At 48.5% G+C, this 17,168-nt stretch overlaps 7 protein-coding genes across 7 annotated transcripts; 4 read left to right on the plus strand and 3 right to left on the minus strand.

Moving 5' to 3' along the window:
- Positions 1 to 106: 106 nt before the first annotated feature.
- LY89DRAFT_723890 (uncharacterized protein) lies at positions 107 to 2,550 on the minus strand (the record flags this gene model as incomplete). The annotated part of the gene is made up of 2 exons (XM_018218854.1): positions 1,854 to 2,550; positions 107 to 1,803 (listed from the first exon to the last, which is right to left on the minus strand). The coding sequence occupies exons 1-2, from the start codon at positions 2,161 to 2,163 to the stop codon at positions 107 to 109; spliced, it is 2,007 nt and encodes a 668-aa protein (XP_018064447.1). The 5' UTR covers positions 2,164 to 2,550.
- A 126-nt stretch (positions 2,551 to 2,676) lies between these two features.
- LY89DRAFT_656717 (HIT-like protein) lies at positions 2,677 to 3,781 on the plus strand. Its single transcript, XM_018212399.1, has 2 exons — positions 2,677 to 2,867; positions 2,917 to 3,781. Exons 1-2 carry the CDS (start codon positions 2,771 to 2,773, stop codon positions 3,645 to 3,647), a joined length of 828 nt encoding a protein of 275 aa, XP_018064448.1. The 5' UTR covers positions 2,677 to 2,770; the 3' UTR covers positions 3,648 to 3,781.
- Positions 3,782 to 4,206: 425 nt separating this feature from the next.
- Positions 4,207 to 6,498, plus strand: LY89DRAFT_567304 (Six-hairpin glycosidase; the record flags this gene model as incomplete). The annotated part of the gene is made up of 2 exons (XM_018208554.1): positions 4,207 to 4,424; positions 4,482 to 6,498. Coding segments are annotated over 2 exons (2,235 nt in total), but the record flags the coding sequence as incomplete, so codon positions are not given.
- A 942-nt stretch (positions 6,499 to 7,440) lies between these two features.
- LY89DRAFT_596928 (Flavocytochrome c) lies at positions 7,441 to 8,898 on the minus strand (the record flags this gene model as incomplete). The annotated part of the gene is made up of 1 exon (XM_018209952.1): positions 7,441 to 8,898. The coding sequence occupies one exon, from the start codon at positions 8,896 to 8,898 to the stop codon at positions 7,441 to 7,443; it is 1,458 nt and encodes a 485-aa protein (XP_018064450.1).
- Positions 8,899 to 9,365: 467 nt separating this feature from the next.
- Positions 9,366 to 10,772, minus strand: LY89DRAFT_269255 (uncharacterized protein). The gene has a single exon (XM_018206350.1). It carries the CDS (start codon positions 10,508 to 10,510, stop codon positions 9,773 to 9,775), a length of 738 nt encoding a protein of 245 aa, XP_018064451.1. The 5' UTR covers positions 10,511 to 10,772; the 3' UTR covers positions 9,366 to 9,772.
- A 584-nt stretch (positions 10,773 to 11,356) lies between these two features.
- LY89DRAFT_269718 (uncharacterized protein) lies at positions 11,357 to 12,202 on the plus strand. The gene is made up of 2 exons (XM_018206352.1): positions 11,357 to 11,813; positions 11,863 to 12,202. The coding sequence occupies exons 1-2, from the start codon at positions 11,471 to 11,473 to the stop codon at positions 11,979 to 11,981; spliced, it is 462 nt and encodes a 153-aa protein (XP_018064452.1). The 5' UTR covers positions 11,357 to 11,470; the 3' UTR covers positions 11,982 to 12,202.
- A 1,031-nt stretch (positions 12,203 to 13,233) lies between these two features.
- On the plus strand, positions 13,234 to 16,340 carry LY89DRAFT_675587 (uncharacterized protein; the record flags this gene model as incomplete). The annotated part of the gene is made up of 8 exons (XM_018213522.1): positions 13,234 to 14,610; positions 14,661 to 14,775; positions 14,908 to 15,184; positions 15,237 to 15,336; positions 15,388 to 15,521; positions 15,574 to 15,748; positions 15,895 to 16,018; positions 16,081 to 16,340. The coding sequence occupies 8 exons, from the start codon at positions 13,234 to 13,236 to the stop codon at positions 16,338 to 16,340; spliced, it is 2,562 nt and encodes an 853-aa protein (XP_018064453.1).
- Between the last annotated feature and the right edge of the window lie 828 nt (positions 16,341 to 17,168).

The following is a 17,168-nucleotide window of genomic DNA, read 5'->3' on the forward strand; positions in this document are numbered from 1 at the left end:
TCCCTTTCATCGCTACAGAAGGAACACGATGATTGAGGTGAGTCATTTTTAAGTGATTCATGATGAAATAATTGCTAATTTTGACATAGAACATGAACTTGCACAATCAAAAAATCCTCAAAACCCTCCTCTCCCACCCCAACTCCGCAAACTTCGCCTCCGCCACTTCTCGATCAAAACTCCCATCCTCCCTCTCATAAACAGGCTTATAATGAAAATCCAGCCCTACCCTCAAGAACCCCACCCTCTCATACGCCTCTCCCTCCTCGCCATCAATCCTCGTCAGTACCACCGCATCAATATTCCTCTTGTCCATTTCCTTGCCCCAGAATGATCCTTGGAGGAAGAGCACTATGTGGTGTTCTAATTCTTCTTTGACTTTCTCCCCTTGTTCGGCTCTTTCTTCGGCGGAGAAGCGCTCTTCGTGGTGTCCGCATTCGCTGCAGTCGAGGGCCCAGGATTGGTCGAGGACGAGGGTCGGGTGGAAGGTGTCGTCGTCGTCGTCTTGGATTGCTTCGAGGAGTTTCATTAGTCCTGTTACGGAGCCGGAGATGGTTATATTTGATCCTTCCTTTACAGGGCCCAAGGGATCGTCGAGGTTGAGGTTGTGAGAGAGTAATTCTACCCCGTATTTTGAGATGAATTCTTTACCGGGGCCAGAGGCTTGCTCGGTGAACATGGCTGGAGGCCAAGAGAGATACATGGATGAAATTTCGCCATCAACGCTGAGCGGACTCCAGGTTGGGGCTCGGTATGTGGGTGCGGCGGTGAGGACGGGGTAGACGCGCCCCCATGCTAGACCGGATGCTATATCCGAGGTCCAGATACCGGCGAGGTAGGATCCTAGCTCTTTGTTTGGGCTAAAGATGCGAGCTAGAGTTGAGATGGCGAGAGCCTTGTTGAGTGACTCGGGAAAGGTGTGGTTTGCGAGCTCATCGATAGTTTGGTGCCAAGCTTCCAGACGGTTTGCCACGTTCCACACTTCTTCCGTCTTCTCAAGATTTTGCTTTTGACCGAGATAGCTCGTGATAAATGGTTGCACATACCCCTTCTTATACCTCATCCTGATCTGCCCCCGACCCGTGACTTTATCTGGGATACCAGCAGCTTCGAACTTCAATTCATCACCGCATTCCCAGATCATTTGGCGCTTGGTGTAATGCACTATTCTTGGTGCTAGAATGCGTTCGGAGGCCGTCCGACCGTTGGAAGACTTGGATTTGAGATCCGTGTCCCAGCGGAGTCGTTTTTGACGCATGAATCGATCCTTGTTTATGCCCAGAGCAGGGGAGTAGAACACTTGTCGTGGGGATAGAATGTCTGAGGTGGAGGTGGTGGAGATCATGAGGGTGGAGAGACCGTAGATCGTTGCTAATTTGGGTGTTTCTGAGCTGAGGTCTGTAAGATTTTCTTGGGAGAGGCAGAGATCGGAAATCCAGAGGTAGCGGTAGCCTAGACGACGTGTGATGGTGATTGCGTCGGTGAAGGTTTTAGGGAGAGAGCTGATATCGAGGTTTTCGCCTGCGTTGGGGATCTTGAAAGCAGAAGAGTTAATGTCGGCAGACGGGTGGCTGAGGACAATATATTCCCCTCTCTCCCCCTCGGAGGAAATGAGTTTGGGAGTAATGTCTGGATCTTGAGAGATTTCGATGATTCTGGTAGGCAGATCTACCTCAGCGGATTTTGGACAATTCTTGTGTTCTGAGCATTTGCCAAGCCATGAGCGAATTTGATCAAAACAAGCTTCATCTTCTGGGTTGGAAGGAATGATGCGTCGAATATCAGTATCGTCGTCCTTGGGACCTGAACCACACATTCAGTAAATTTGATACATCTAGAGAATGCAAGCTGACCTGTATAATCCTCCGAAACCACATAGTCAAGCATAAGATCATCACAGCTGCAGGAACTACCTGTGACGCGCTCTGGTGTCCTGACATCAAGACGTCGACTATGGATGAATACAATATTCCCTGGAAGCTTATCTAACCGATGACTCCAATTGCTAGAGTTCTGGAGAACGTCGCAAAAGAATCTGCATGCATCGCAGCCAGCATCTGCTCTCGACACTATCTCGGTATACTCCCCGAGACGAGGGTCATCGCGACTCAGACGCAGTGGCGGATCGAGTTCAAGAGCTTCGCATACTTCGCAGAGAGGCATTTTGTGAATTGAAAGGGGATTTTGTAGTTGGGAAAGAGAAAGTTTGAAGATGCAGGAGAAGCATTGATGAAACGAGATGTATATATGCTAGCTGCTGCCTACTCGTATTGAACGGCTGAAGAAACGTGTCTATTCACATTCAAGGTGTCACCTTTTTTTGAGTTTCGACTACTCGTTCAAGTGCTGGTCTATTCATATCAAAGCTGACTGACCCATTGCTAACACGAGAGTTTTGAGGCACGGCGATGAAATACGGGAAGTTGAGCGTTGAGACCTTGGTTTGGGGGCCGAGGCAAGCTAGGGGGAAAACTTTGGGCCACAGCGGCTGGGGAAAAGCGGTAGAACACTATCCTCGGTGCGACGTGCAACAAGAAAAGCGCCATGGCGTGATTGGCTGCTTGATGCCGCAAGGTAAAGCCAATGTGGTCTAAAGCTGAGATGAGAAAGGCGGAAGTTGACTGTGAGGACGAAAACGGGATGACGATTATCCGCTCCTGCCCTGCCAAAGCAATACAACTTCAGGTCAACAATTCATCGTGAGACTGACCAGCAAACACCTTTTCTGAAACGCCTTTCCTGGACATTGCAATCTACCCACGATAAAATCATGGCACACGAAACATCCAAAGACGCGATCACGGAGGACGAGATTGCGGGCACAGCACCTACAGCCTCGTCGTCAGCCTCGCCCGCCCGCAACGCATGTAGCAACACCTAACCTCACACACTCCACAGATACTAATAAGTACCTAGTCTCAGCCCTCATGGCGCCAAAGCGGAAAGCTGCCCCTCCAAGCCCAAAACCTGCGAAGAAGAAATACAACAAAGACATGCGCGACGGCCTAGACGATTACATCCTCCATCCCGAAACTTACTCCTCCTCCCGCGTGATATACTACGGCTCCGCCTTTGTTGCTATCAATGACCTCTACCCCAAGTCCAGCGTACATACCCTCCTTCTGCCACGAACGGAACATAAGGATATGCATCCCTTTGACGCGTTCGATGATCCTGCATTCTTGGCTGCGGTACGGGAACAAGTCAAGAAGCTACGGCATATTGTGGGCAAGGAACTACAAAGTAGATATGGACCATATTCTAAACAAGACATCCCCCGAGAAAAGGTGCTCAACGGGGAAGTCGAGCCCGCAGAAGATGGCGTTCTACCAGTTGGGAGGGACTGGGACAAAGAAGTTATGGCTGGAATACATGCTCATCCTAGCATGAATCATCTACACGTCCATGTCTTGAGTGTAGACAGATATTCAGAGTGCCTGAAACATAGAAAGCATTATAATAGCTTTGCTACGGAGTTCTTTGTGCCGATTGAGGACTTTCCGTTGGCTAAGGATGATGAGCGGAGACATGGACATGACTTGAAGCAGGATATGAAGTGTTGGAGGTGTGGGATGAATTTTGGGAATAAGTTTGCCAAGTTGAAAGAGCATTTGGCTGAGGAGTTCAAGGAGTGGAGGAAAGAGTAAGGGTTTCTCGTATTACGGATAGGCGTTTGGGAGTGGAACACAGTCTACAGAAGACTCGGAAGGCGTATCAGGTGGACTCAAAGACATCTTCATGAAGACAGAGCATTACAGACCACAGCAGGAATTGACAGACGATACCATTGATCAATCATATTCAGGAGGAAAACAAGTTTGTCTCGTGTATGAGGCTTGCATGACTCAGATTGTCTCACATGCCCCGGATTTCATGACTCGGCAGAAACGTCAACAACCAGCGGCGCACACTTTTTCGCCTTTTTGGGTCATCAGTCTCGGTCATTTTTCACCTCACACGGTCGCATGACCCCTCCACCATTCCTTCCTTCCCAGACATTTCCACTTCCCCAGATTTCCCCAGAGTCTCTCCTTTTAGAACTCTTTAGATTTCATACCATGATAGCGTAGCATTTGTATCATCTTATTTTCTTCCCTCAAACACACGCAAACAAAGATGTTCCGATTCCGCGGGATCGCAGCCGGCTTGTTCCTGTACCTTGCAGCTGTCAACGCCAAAGTTTCCGACAGATTGGATTACGAGTTCTTGCCTCGGGATACCATTTTTCCTGGTCCGTGGGAGCAGAATATTAGAGCGCCGCTCAATAAGAGTCATATTACGCCGGTCAAGATCTACAATTTCGAGGGTGCGACCGTGGGCGCCGAGGCGGTGCTGCAGGATGCCAACGTGCAGAGCGGGTTGAGTTGGGTCATTAGCCCTGGTGGCTTGATCACCTTTGAGTTTGGGGAGAATATTGCTGGCAAGTATGTATTGCTCTTCTTCTGCGGATTGAGAGTCGTGCTGATGTGTTGTGTTGGCAGAGTTTGTTTCGAGATTGACGACGTGAAGAATCATCCTTACCTTGTTTTGGCTTACTCCGAGTCTCCTTTCTTCGCCGGACGACAGTGCGATGCGACGGGCGATCAGTTGGCGCAGGATATCCCGCTGAGATATGATATTACACATAAGGGGATGAATTGCGTGGGTGGAGGGTACAATAGAGGCGCATTCAAGTACTTGACTGTGTTCATGCCGGAGAATGACCTTCCTACGGAGGGAGGTTATTGGCATGATGAGACCTCAATACACAAGAGGTCTGCGGACATTCAGAAGCTTCTACAGAACAAAGATGACCAGGAAATCATCGGTGGACCCAAGAATGAGACGGGAGAATCTGCAGTTGTTATCTCGGCTCTTTGGGTCAACTGCACCGCTTTCCCTTCTATGCGAAATGGAAGAGCATACACGGGATACTTCGACAGCTCTTCGTCCATGCTTAACCGCGTCTGGTACGCTGGCGCATGGACCCTGCAGCTGTCTACGTTGGATCCTCGAGAGGGTGGGTCAATCATTGACTTCAATCGATTCTTTGACCACAACAATGCTCCTCGAGGGGCGTGGTACTCCAATTATACGATCGCCAATGGCACTACCGTCACCACTGATGGTGCCAAACGCGATCGTATGGTTTGGCCTGGAGATATGACAATCGCTGTACCTGGAATTGCTGTTACGACTTATGATATGTTGGCTGTACGAAATGCTTTGAACACGATTTATGACCATCAGTATGGAGATGGCTCGATGCCATATGCTGGTCCACCCATGGGTGCTTTTGGGGAGTTTAGTGATACTTATCACTTGCACACTTTGGTTGGCACTTATTATTACGTTTTGTATTCAGGTGACTTGGATTGGCTCAAGTCTAGATGGAATGCTTACCTCGTTGCTTTGGCTATCAGTGTGAACAAGGTCGACGAGACTGGTTTGCTGCATGTGTCGTCTGTCAATGATTGGATTCGACCAGGTATGACGGGCCACAACGTCGAGGCTTCATCTATTTTGTACGAGGTACTTGGAAATAGTATCAAGCTAGCCAAGTGGATGGGAAAGAACGAGACGAAGATCAACGGCGAAGAATGGAGAGCCACTCAATCTCGATTGCGTAAGGGTATTGCTACTCTCTACTGTGATCAAGATGGTTTGTACTCCGACAATATGGGTCGTCGTGGGTGTAACGGTCCTGAAAAGGTCCTCCCTCAAGACGGTAACAGCTGGGCTCTGATGTCAGAAGCCTTCACCGATAAGGACCAAGCTTATAATGTTTCTGAGAACCTTCGGAAGCGTTGGATCAAGTACGGTGCTCCAGCTGTCGAGTTCCCGAATGTCATTTCTCCATTCGCATCTTCTTTCGAATTGCTCGGCCATGCTGCTGCTGGAAATCACGATGCAGCTGTTGAATTGATTGAGCTCATGTGGGGTTACATGCTTGACGGTCCTGGAATGACCAATTCTACTTTGATCGAAGGCTACAGAACCGATGGTTACGTGCAATACCCAGCCTACTGGTCCGCAGCACGCAATTCCCACGCTCACGGCTGGGCAGCTGGCCCGACAACTGTTCTCACTCAAGGCATCCTCGGTATCACACTCCTCACACCAATGGGGAAGACATGGGAAATCGAACCGCATCTCACCAAATGGCTAAGCTACGCACAAGGAGGATTTGCCACCAAACTAGGCAAATTCGAGGTCTCCGTAACGACAATGCGTAGCCTCAGCACCGGCCGAAAAGTCGAAGCCTTAAACGTCACCTACCCATCCGGTACGATGGGTCTCGTGAAATGGGGAGGCAAAGCACAATTCCGCACCGAAGGCATGGGTACAAGTTTCAGCTACTACAGATACATAGACGCAACGACCCTCGCGGAACAAGAATGGCAGACATGGAGCGTAGACGGAGTGAAAGATTTCGTTAAAGACGATACGTGGCGGAAACCAGAGGTAGAAGAGAGACTAGATGGTGTGGTAGATTGGGAGGCTTTAGAGAAAAATTATGTGTTAGCGGAGCAGAGGTTCAATCCTTTTGCGGTGAGTGGTGGGGCGGTGAGCGAGGATATGGAGGGGAAGAGGCAGTTAGAGATGTTGGCGCTAGCTAAGGAGACGAAGGATAGAGCGTTGGGGAGAGGGGAGTCTAGTAGAGTGGAGGGGGAAGATGGTGGAAGGGAGGAGTTGTAGTGAGCATTTCATGGGCATTGGGATTTGGATATCCGTCCAGCATATATAGCATTGGCATAGGCATTAGCAAGAAAATACATTACGTTAGACGTCTCGGGATGGGAAGCAAAGCTTTGTCCTCCAGGATCTCGTGACTTGCTTGCTAAGATCTGTCACTTCTTCTCGCAACTCCGAGAACTCGAAAGCTTGAGCAAGACAAAAATATGACATTGGTGGTACTAGACTTGAAGAAATAGTTATCCAAAAGATGTGACGATCGACACCGGATATCAATGAGCATGTCATGTCAGAGAAAGCTACGTTCCCACGTCCAACTATGGGCTCTTACCTAGGTACTTTGAGGCAGAGACAACAGCTCTTGTAAGGATCAGAGTACTCTTCTTGCTGAATTCTGATAACCTGTGTTCGTAGAGGAGTGAAAGTATTTCCATTGACCAAGGACTTCTTCTCTTTACAAAATCAGCTAGTTGTAGACGGGCTCTCGAGCGCTTCACTTCGAGCACTGTCGAGACTATTTTGCAGGCCACAAACCTGCTCTACTTACTTCTAGGGCGGCTTTGACCACTTTTCGTGATTGAAGAAAAACATCGCTTGACCCAGCATTAACTGCGAAAGAGGGACCAACTTGGTCTCTTAGGAACCAGATACGCTACAAATATTGTCCCATAAGTCCAATTTAAAGGAAACACTTGCTTCATCTCAAAGAACAGCAGCCAAAGCCAACATAAAAAGTAACCGAAAGATCAAAACAAATAAATTTAATCACTCTTCTTCCCCTTTCACAAACTTCGCAGCCTGCTCTCCAACCACCCTGCCAAAAACAACACACTCCAATAATGAACTGCCGCCTAACCTATTCTCCCCATGCACACCCCCCGTAACCTCTCCCGCGGCCCAAAGCCCCCGAATCGGCTTTCCACTCTCATCAACCACCTCTCCTTTCTCGCTAATCAACACACCTCCCATCGTGAAATGCACCGCCGGCGTCACGGTGCTTACATACACCACACTATCCTCCTTCACAGCATGTAACTTCCAATGTCCAAAACTCTCCCTGTTGAAAGAATCACTAGCATGCCCCGCCGCCGCTGCAGCATAATCTCTAAGCGTGGAAAAGGCCGCAGTACCAAGGTCGGCAATGGTAGATTTCCGCATCAGCCCTTTCCAGAGATAAAAATCGATATGCGAACTCGCGTTCTCATACACACCCTCGTCAAGCACAAGTTGGACGTCCCATTGTCTCGGTCCGCCCTCCGCTGTTTGAGCAGGGAGTCTAGTAATCGCGTCCGTAACAACCTTTCTCGTCTGCATCTCATCTACGAATCTCTTTCCCTGGAAAAGCAACACGCCTCCTTCGCCCCTGAGCAGTTCCGCGGCGAGGAATTTCACCGGATTCAAAGGGTTAGCAGGGTCGATGAACGATGTGGGGTGGATTTGGATTTGCTCCATGTCTAATAGCTGAGCACCGACTACCGTGAGCAGAGGCTGAGAACCCGGTCTCGGGTCGTTAGTGGAGGGGAATCCAGCGAGGTCTGGGCGGTACTGGGCTAGCATTCCATTCGCATCGCCGCCGAAGCCTCCTGTTGCGGAGATCACGGGACCGAGGGCTTTTTTGGGTGTTTTTTCGCCGGTGCAGATGTACTCCACGCCTGAGACGACGGACGACGGTTTCAAGACCTTAGTTACGGTGCAGGAGGTGTCGAGGTGAAATAGTGGCGAAGATTTCAAGGATGTCAAGAGCGTGCTGACCATGCTTGCGCCTGGTGGAGTTTTGCCTGCGCCTCTGTGGGTTCTGGGGAATGAGTGACCGCCGAGCTGAGCTACGACGCTGAGATCGATGCCATTTTCCTCAACTAACCATTCGATAGCTTCCGCGCTTTGGTTCGTCAATGTTGAGATCAGGCTCTCGCGTTCTTTCTTCATGGTCTGGAATACGGATCCAGCGGATCTGATAGTATCGGCGTGGAAGAAGGTATCCGAGAATGGTGGTCCTGGTTGGTATTTTGTCGGTGCACCGTTGATCCCAGAAGATGCTTTCATAGAATTGCCGCCGGGTTTGGCGGCGCGTTCGAGGAGATGGACGCAGATGCCGTGGGAGACGAGAGTAGAAGCTGCTGTGAGACCAGCGAGGCCTGAGCCTACTACTATGACGGTCTTGTCTTTCGAGGTTGCCATGATGAATCTTGAGCTTGGTGTTGAAATCAGATGTCGGAGGAGCATAGACGCAAGTCCGATGAAGAGAGATATGGAGATGAGGAGGAGAACTCTTCTTCTGCTCATGCTCCGTGTCTGTTGGTATGTTGGGATGAGGTAGCTATATGTACGTCGGCTTGTTGCACGGGGAGGAATGAAAGCCGTGTTATATCAGATTTGGGATGAAATCAGGCCAGGTTGGGGAGAATCAGGCGATTTCTACTTGCTTTGCCGGATGTACGAGCAAGGACCCGCGGTCGCGAATACGGATTTCCATGATGATGAGCTTTAACTTGGATGGCGTATCCGGCCTTTGGAAGATATCAATACTTTCACAAAAGAGCTGACGAGTACTTGGCCTCCAACATGAAGTTGTGATGCTGTTGTCTTCGGCACAACATTTTTCCAGCCCGTCTCGCTAAGAAATTGCCCCACTATCCTCAGAACCGACCGACTTGAATTTGAAGTGAGGACAACGTCGTCGTCATACGAGTGCAATGAGGCACTTGAGAGTTTTCAGAGTGTTATATCTTCATTAATGTCTGCGAATCTACCTGGAACAACAAATATCACTGGCCTGGTTGGAAGTCCAAATAATCGCTGTCCTCCTTCCCCACTTTTGGCGTCTTTTCACCCTTTTGCGTCGTGGGTCTTCGGACTGATGGCGACCTTGCAGACTCCCTTGTGTTCTTTCGCTCTCATATCTCTTTGGTACTCTGCTCACCTTGTTTTGCGATTCATGTTTGCTCAGCTTTTTTAGCTGCACCGTCTCTATCCCCATCTTGCTCTGGAGTTTGGAGTTTGGCCCTCCCGAGGTCTTCGACGACACTCAAGTCACGAGACATGAGAGTGAACAAGTTCATTTCGTGTTATTCAATACTATCTTTGAAGCAAAAAACCGTTAAAAATCTCTTGGTGGAGGTCTCCAATCATCGTCAGAGTCGTCCTCCGCACGACGCCGCTTCTTCCCTATCATTTTTTTCACACTGTCTGTTCCGTCTACCCTCGTCTCGATCATTGGAGACTTGCTCCTTTTGGCACTACTTGAAATTTCTTTCGGCGAAGGCCTGAAATTCCCCGATCCTGGACTTGAGGCTGTACGGCCGTATACCACATCTCCTGAAGTACGTGTCTTCGGGTGCTGTGAATCATGTGATTTCATGCCTTTAGTTGAAACAAGCGCTCCACACTCCTTGCAAGCGATTTTTCCTCGTTCAACCTCGAACTCAGCCCTATCGACACGATGACCTTCTCTCATACAGACGGGATGAGTCCGCCAATGTTTCTGCATGCCTCTTGATTCTGCGTAATCCTTCGAACAAAGGGGACATTCGTACCTCCCCTCAGCGTTTGGCTTCACTGATGGCAGTGCTGACTGTGATGTTTCCTCGGAAGCTCTAGACGCGTTTTCGAGCATGTTTGAGATTGATTTGCTGTCCTCGGGGAGCTCTGTGTCCCCAAATTCCTGCTGTTGAGAACGATCAAGATTCTTCTTCGTGCGTGATCCATCTTCCACGCTGTCCTGAGCACGATTATCCCTTCTCCAGAGCTTAGGAGTGACCGAAAACTTGTTTAGAGATGTGCTGGAGCTCTGGTGTCCTTGATTCTGCTTCGTTGTGTCTCTTGCATCCCGCTCCATGAGTCGTAAGACATCGTTAACACCAAGAGGCGGTCCACAAATTAGATCTGTGGTCTATCGTTAGCAGATGTGCGTCGGTAAAAGCACAGTAGTACTCACTGTCTCTTCTATGGTCAATGAGCTCTTGTATTACCGAGTACTTTTCCTTACATCCCCTGCACGTGGCGGGATGCTGTAACGAGATGTTGGTCACGCCCTTTGATCGTACTCCATTCGCTCTGTTAGCGTTGGTCTCGGAACCTTCTGTATACCAGTTAGTTATTTTCTCTGTGAGAAACGCTCTTGACGAGACTTACTGTTGTTAGCGTGCTCCTGGAGTTGTGGCGTATCGCCTTGTTCCTTGCTGTGAGTGATGTCGTTAAGGGGTGCATGCGACTTCTGGTAAGAGATCAAGATTGCCTCAGAGGCATCTTCCCTTCGTGGTAGCAGCAACAGCTTCTGATATTGGGTAGAACTATTTCTCTGCTCTTCAGCTACGGCAATGAAGTATCTTTGCTGGACCAAGGCAGTGGCCATAGTGTGTTCTATGATCGCCGTGTCTGTGCTGTATACATAGAATGCAGCCATCTTCCAGGTATCATCATCGCCAAGAGTACTGGAATCCGACTCTCTGTGGAGAGTTCCTGGCGGAAAGAGAACGAACTCGAATCTCTGGTTGGCTGTGACTGTGGCGGCTTTAAGCTCCAACGCAGACTTGAAAATTGCTTTGACACGGAATTGTCGTTCAACATATGTCTCCGTCCTCTCCCCCCAAGACTCGACCTCTTTGACTTGGTGTTCTTCTTCAAGGTCCACAAAGAGAGGTGCAAAGACACGCAAGAAACGATTTGTCATTCCTTGTGCTCTGTTCCGGATCAATGACTCGCGAAAACGAGGATTGTCGATAAGTCGATGGTAGGATGCGAGTTCGAGGTTACGTAGCCTGTCCCAACCATCTCAAACACTTTAACCAGTTGAAAGATGACGAAGGACCAGTTTGAACTCACCGTGTATCATCACACACTCTCTATATGCATTCAACAAGCGGGCGTCGTCTGGGTCGAAGTTTGGGAAGTCCGAGTAGAACACCCAGTCACGAACAGCTGCAACACACAGAGTCTTTATGAAGATCTCAAGTCCATACTTCAGAACGCATCTTTTCAACTGAACCACCTCTTCCCCAGTATTGCGACTGCCTTGAAACACGGACCGGATCAACAAGCACAGCTCACTATTTTCGGCAATCTTCGGCAGGACCAATGCCGTCCTCGGGTCGACACCAGTGGACAAAGCATCCAGTTCAGATGCAATGTCTTTCAGCCAGGTAGTTACCTCATACTCATCAATGGTTGCCTTGACTGATGGATCATGTTGTGCGAAACTGGCAAGTGCATTCATCTTCCCCAGCCTGCTGGACAGCTTCCAAATCTCGCCGTTCTTGTGGAAGAGCTCGTGTTCCAGAGAGCCTTTTCCTGCACACTCCCGTTCTTGACGTGCTAGGATGAGATTTTGATTCTCTGCTCTGAGCTCAAGGTTTCTTTCCTCGAGACTTGCGATGCTATGGTATAGTTCGTCGGTTTCGCGTTCCCACTCCCTGCGCATGATTTCAAGCTGGGAATCTCTTTGTTTGGCAGCAGTGAGCTGCTCCTCGATTCTTGGGCTTGAAGGTTCTGACGATTAGCGATCAATTTGTCCCGTACTGGAGGTCGTTTGTGGGGCTGATATTTCGCGATCTTTCTCGTACACGTTCGCAGGCTGAGTAGATGCGATCTTGGTGTTCAACTCGACCTTTGAACTAAAGTTTTGTGAGTTCATGGTACTCGCTTCTTCTGTCGAGGCCCCGTGAGTCTGAAATAATTAGCTCCTTTTCCTCAGTAGACAAGAAATGATGAATACCTCGTCAGATTTGCACTCTGGTAGTTGTGACGACCCTGATGCTGGGGCTTCTTGCACGTTCTCCAATTGCTCGTAACCTGAATCCATCTTCGCTCTTTGGATTGCTGTACTCCCGAAAGCCCTCTAAAGCAATACACTTGAAACGAGAACACAGGTGTAAAGACAGATTCTGGGGACTCCGCTTGACCCCGAGGGCAAAAAGAAAGCAACAGTCGAGCGAGAAGCATGCATCACGAATGTTGGATTATTCCCTGTCGTGGTAACACGGACTTCAATGAGGTTGTGGCTGTAATTGCTTCTTCAGCAGCACTGTGGTTCGACCAATCGGACCTGCCCCCGCAATCCCGCATATTGAAACAAAAAGCCCTCGATCGTAGCGTGCCAAAGAAACAGGAAACGATATCATTTTGAGGTCCTTGGATATGCACGTTGCCCGACGGAAGTCTTGAGCTGCAGCATCGGCAATATTTGAAACCGGAGCTGCGAGAGAATCAGGCCGCTCACCGAGTATGTTTGCTCACTTTATGATCAGTCATATCGGTCTCCAAATTCTTCTCGTGTATCGTGACATATCCTCAAATGAGATCAGCATGGATGTCGGCATACCTTCTGAAACAGATGAGCTATCTGAGATCACCAGTCTGATAACCCCACCCAGAGATTACTTTTACTGTACGACCAAGGTATTTGCGATCGAAGAGACGTCACTTTTCGGAAACAACGTTGTTTACCGAAACAGGAAAGCCGGTCTCGTTCCATCTGTCTACTAAAGCTCAAAGATTATCATCGATCTTCTCCAATTTTATTTCAGCTTTCGTTGCAGGAGTACAACTTTCGGTTGCTTCATCATGACTTCAACAAACATCAACACACCTCCCTCACAAGCGGAGACGATTGCCAGACTTCTGCAGCTAGCAGATCCAGCTGTTGTCCAAGAATTGCTTGCAAGAAGTGCCACCGCTCCAAAATATGGTGAAGAAGGTAGTGTTCCACCACAGACGCCCAAAACAAGCAGAAACACATCCCAATCCTTCACACACGACTCAAGTAGTCCAGAAGACGATGGACATCTCTCGTCAAGTTCACAATCTTGGGACGAGTCTCCTCGCCCAAAGAAAAAGGTCTCCAGCAAAAAACACTCACCCAGTCAAGCCAAAACACGCAAAGAAGAAGCCAGAAAATCTTTCGTGACTCCCTTGACACCGTCGTCGACTCGCACTTCTCGAACTGCTTCCCTCTCAACTCCTTCTCGTCCGAAGAAAACGACGTCTTTACCAACTTCAAAACGAGCATCACAGGCCCTGAACCACTCCCTTCAGGGACATGCAAACGATACAGATGATACCACTCTGCCTGATGTGGATGAGGAGACTTCGTTGAAGAGATTTGTTGTCGGGCTAGACTACGGTACCACGTTCACATCTGTTTCATATCTTTCTCATCCTATCGACGACGATCACCCTCAGGCATTTCCAAGCGATATCAAGGTGATCATGAACTGGCCTGAGGATGGAATGGGCGGTTTAAGAAGGCAGGTTCCAACGGAAGCCTGGTATTCTTCGATACCGAAACAGAGACCCGAAATCGTCGATCAATTTGAGCTGCTCGACGACGAAGAGCAGACTGGGCCTCCATCAAACAGCGACCACGCTTCAGCTTCCCATTCACATTCTCATAACACCTCTGACATGAGCATGGATGACAACCTCGACGATGAAGATTCTTCCAGATACCTATGGGGTTACGACGTACCCTACCAAAGGTTTACAGCAGGCACCACTCGAGATGAACTCCGACTTATCGCTCGTCCGAAGTTGATGTTGGTCAGATCAGAGCATACTCGTGAAGATCAAGCTCGCCTGAGACTTCGATTGAGCTCACTTATCGCTGGAGGTCTCATACGCAAGTTCACCCACAAGGACACTGCAGATCCAAGAGATGTACAAGACGTCATCACCGACTTTCTTGTTGAAGTCTTCAATCACACCAAGCAACAACTTATCGAGCTTGAGAACTACAGTCAGGAGTGTCCTATCTCGTTTGTCTTGACCGTCCCCGTTATCTGGAATGCAAAGGCTTCTCGCGTCCTCCAGTATGCGGTCGAGGCAGCCATCCGAGGCTCCGGGTTTGGGACCCTTCATCATGGGAGTGTTGACAACCTGTTCATCGTTACTGAGCCAGAGGCTGCTGCGACATATCTCCTTGGAAACTCACATGAGATGCTTGTAAGTCTGCAAACCATGATTACCACCTAGCATTGCTGACTTGCATTCAGGCTGGCGAAACCTTCATTGTCCTAGACTGTGGTGGCGGGACTGTTGACTGTGTGACTTACACCGTCACAAGTAGTTATCCTCTTCGGTTGAAGAGGGAAGTTGGGAAACCTTCTGGTATGTTGATATCTCGTAGCCTTGCAGTGCCGTGTCCATATACCCCACATGCATCAGTCACCAAACAACGGCACGATTTATTACACGTCTTACATCTTTGCAACTCAATTGATCATCACTGATAACTGCAAGGTGACAATTGCGGGGCGAGCTATCTCAACGATTACTATGAGAAGCATCTCCTCAAGCGACTTGCCAATGAGGACTACCTTGACACGAATGGAGAGACGAGAGAGTCGATTGTTAGACATCTCGTGCCTAACTTCGAAAACCACGACAAGCGTAGCAAAGATATTTCTCGCAGACCATGCAGCAGGATCAAAATCCCCGGCCTCCGAGGAGACCGAGAACGTGGTTTGTCAGGACCTGCTGCCAAAGGATTCGACAACAACTTTCTTATTCTCAACCCGTAAGTCCTCTTGCACTCAATCGATGAGACGAAGCTGATGAATTGTTTGAAGTGATGACTACAACCAAATTTTCATGCCTCTACTAAGACGCGTAGGTCATGTCCTTTGGTCGCAGATTGAGACGGCTGTAACCAGGGGAAAGGATATCAAGGTAAGAGACATGTTTCATATCTTTACACATAGTCTAACCAAGATTGATCAGAAAGTATTCTTGATTGGTGGTTTTGGCGCTTGTCCATCATTGAGAAGTTACTTGAAAGATTTTCTCAGAGATAGTGCAAGCGAGTTCATGCTTAAGCATGAAATCAGTCTAATTACAACCAATGACCAAGAAAGGTGAGCACACTCGACACAGTCATTCATGCTGAAATTGTGCTAATATCATTAGCTTAACTGCGGTATCCTCAGGCGCTGTCCTCCGTGCTCTTAACAAAGAAGGAGGTCCGGAGAGAAGAGCAATTTGCAGCTACGGCTTTCTGCGCATTCAGTATTTTGAGCCCAAGAAATTCAAAGGTCACCAGGGAGCAAAGCCATTTCGAGATCCCTTTGATCAGGATCTCTATGTCAGAGTCATCGACTATTTCATGCTCAAGGCAAAAGACCCTACGTCTCGTCAAGATTGGAGCTTAAGCGTCTAATTGATTTCAGGGAGAAATGGTCGCTCCAGTCCACCGATATGACCCCCATTACTTGTATACATGTATTTGAGGTTGAAAGTGAGCGATTGCTTTGCGAGGAGCTACTCTATGTCTCCGATCTACCGCTCGTCATCGACGACGAGACTGAACAACCACTGAAGTCTAATTATCCACTCGACCATTCTCACAACAGAGGTATAAGTCATAACTGCTTCCTACATTCTCCTACTTTAGACAGTCTGCTAACGCTGGAGCAGATGCTCAAGTCGCAGGTCGCATCATAACCGACTTCACATTCCTTCGCGAAGAAGGCAAAATTCTGCCAATCTACCCTGAATCAGATGATGAGGGTGAATTGATTGGCAAAGCCCATTATGAAGTCACGTACGACCTGATCGTTATAGTCGATGGGCGAAACTTGAAATACGAAGCTAGATATCCTTCTGGGCAAAGCGGGAAAGCGCAAAAGATTGCACAGATCAGTCTCGCTGCTGGCTTCGTCCCTGGGACTGGCTGACGGATCTTGTTTGTATTTCTTTTCGAAATGATACTTTTATTTCCGTTGTACTCGATGGGTCTTCTGATGTTTTCCTTTACTTGTTGTCGAGCTTCAAACGGTGAAATGTCGACTTCCTTAATTTGCTTTCTGGTTTAGGGTTTGGGTCTCGAGAGGCGTCACTATTGGAAAAGGTATAAATGACGGTCACTTTGTGTAGTCTGTTTAGCTTCATATGTAGTGGATCAATAGTTATCCTGTCGTCAATCTTCGTGGTTGTATCAATTACGTTGCATCACGACAAGCTGTCCTTGACGAGCCCCTTTCTTTCTCGCTTAGCGCATTGCTAACTCGCAACAAAATCGACTGTCGGACACTTATGGGATAACCTTACTGTAAGTACTGGCTATTCATAAATCTATTCACCAAAGGCATTAGAGTTGAGCCTCCAATTTGAATGGTTCCCGTCCTTCTTTGACTATCACGTGACTGGACATCTCGGAGAGAAGATTCGCCTTAATCTCTTCATCGATTGTTGATTGTGAATTGAATTATGCAGACTACGTACATTATCAAGGCTAAAGCCTTTGTTCAAGACAGAGAACGAGTAGAAAAATGCAAACTACAAAATCAACCTGTGCTAGGCCGGACCGCATCAGCAATGTCGACTTGTCCACTTTCTCGACTTTCCCACGTCACCACAAGCCCATCGAGCTTCATATCTCAGTGTTCGAGCTTCTAAAATGACCACAGGGTCATGCGAAATCGTGTAGGGAACTTTGCTTTGACTTGTCCGTCATCATCTGGACAGCATAAGTTGGATGAATGGTACCATCTTCACGAAGGAAA

Source organism: Mollisia scopiformis (assembly GCF_001500285.1).
Source record: "Mollisia scopiformis unplaced genomic scaffold LY89scaffold_27, whole genome shotgun sequence".
NCBI lineage: Eukaryota > Fungi > Ascomycota > Leotiomycetes > Helotiales > Mollisiaceae > Mollisia > Mollisia scopiformis.

Bases quoted from the DNA above. Each gene is read 5' to 3' on its own strand.
- LY89DRAFT_269255 (XM_018206350.1), bottom strand. From the start codon at position 10,510: ATGGAGCGGGATGCAAGAGACACAACGAAGCAGAATCAAGGACACCAG.
- LY89DRAFT_269718 (XM_018206352.1), top strand. From the start codon at position 11,471: ATGACGAAGGACCAGTTTGAACTCACCGTGTATCATCACACACTCTCT. The intron at 11,814-11,862 runs GTAGTTACCTCA...ATGGATCATGTT, and splicing joins ATGCAATGTCTTTCAGCCAG to GTGCGAAACTGGCAAGTGCA.
- LY89DRAFT_656717 (XM_018212399.1), top strand. From the start codon at position 2,771: ATGGCACACGAAACATCCAAAGACGCGATCACGGAGGACGAGATTGCG. The intron at 2,868-2,916 runs GTAGCAACACCT...ATAAGTACCTAG, and splicing joins CTCGCCCGCCCGCAACGCAT to TCTCAGCCCTCATGGCGCCA.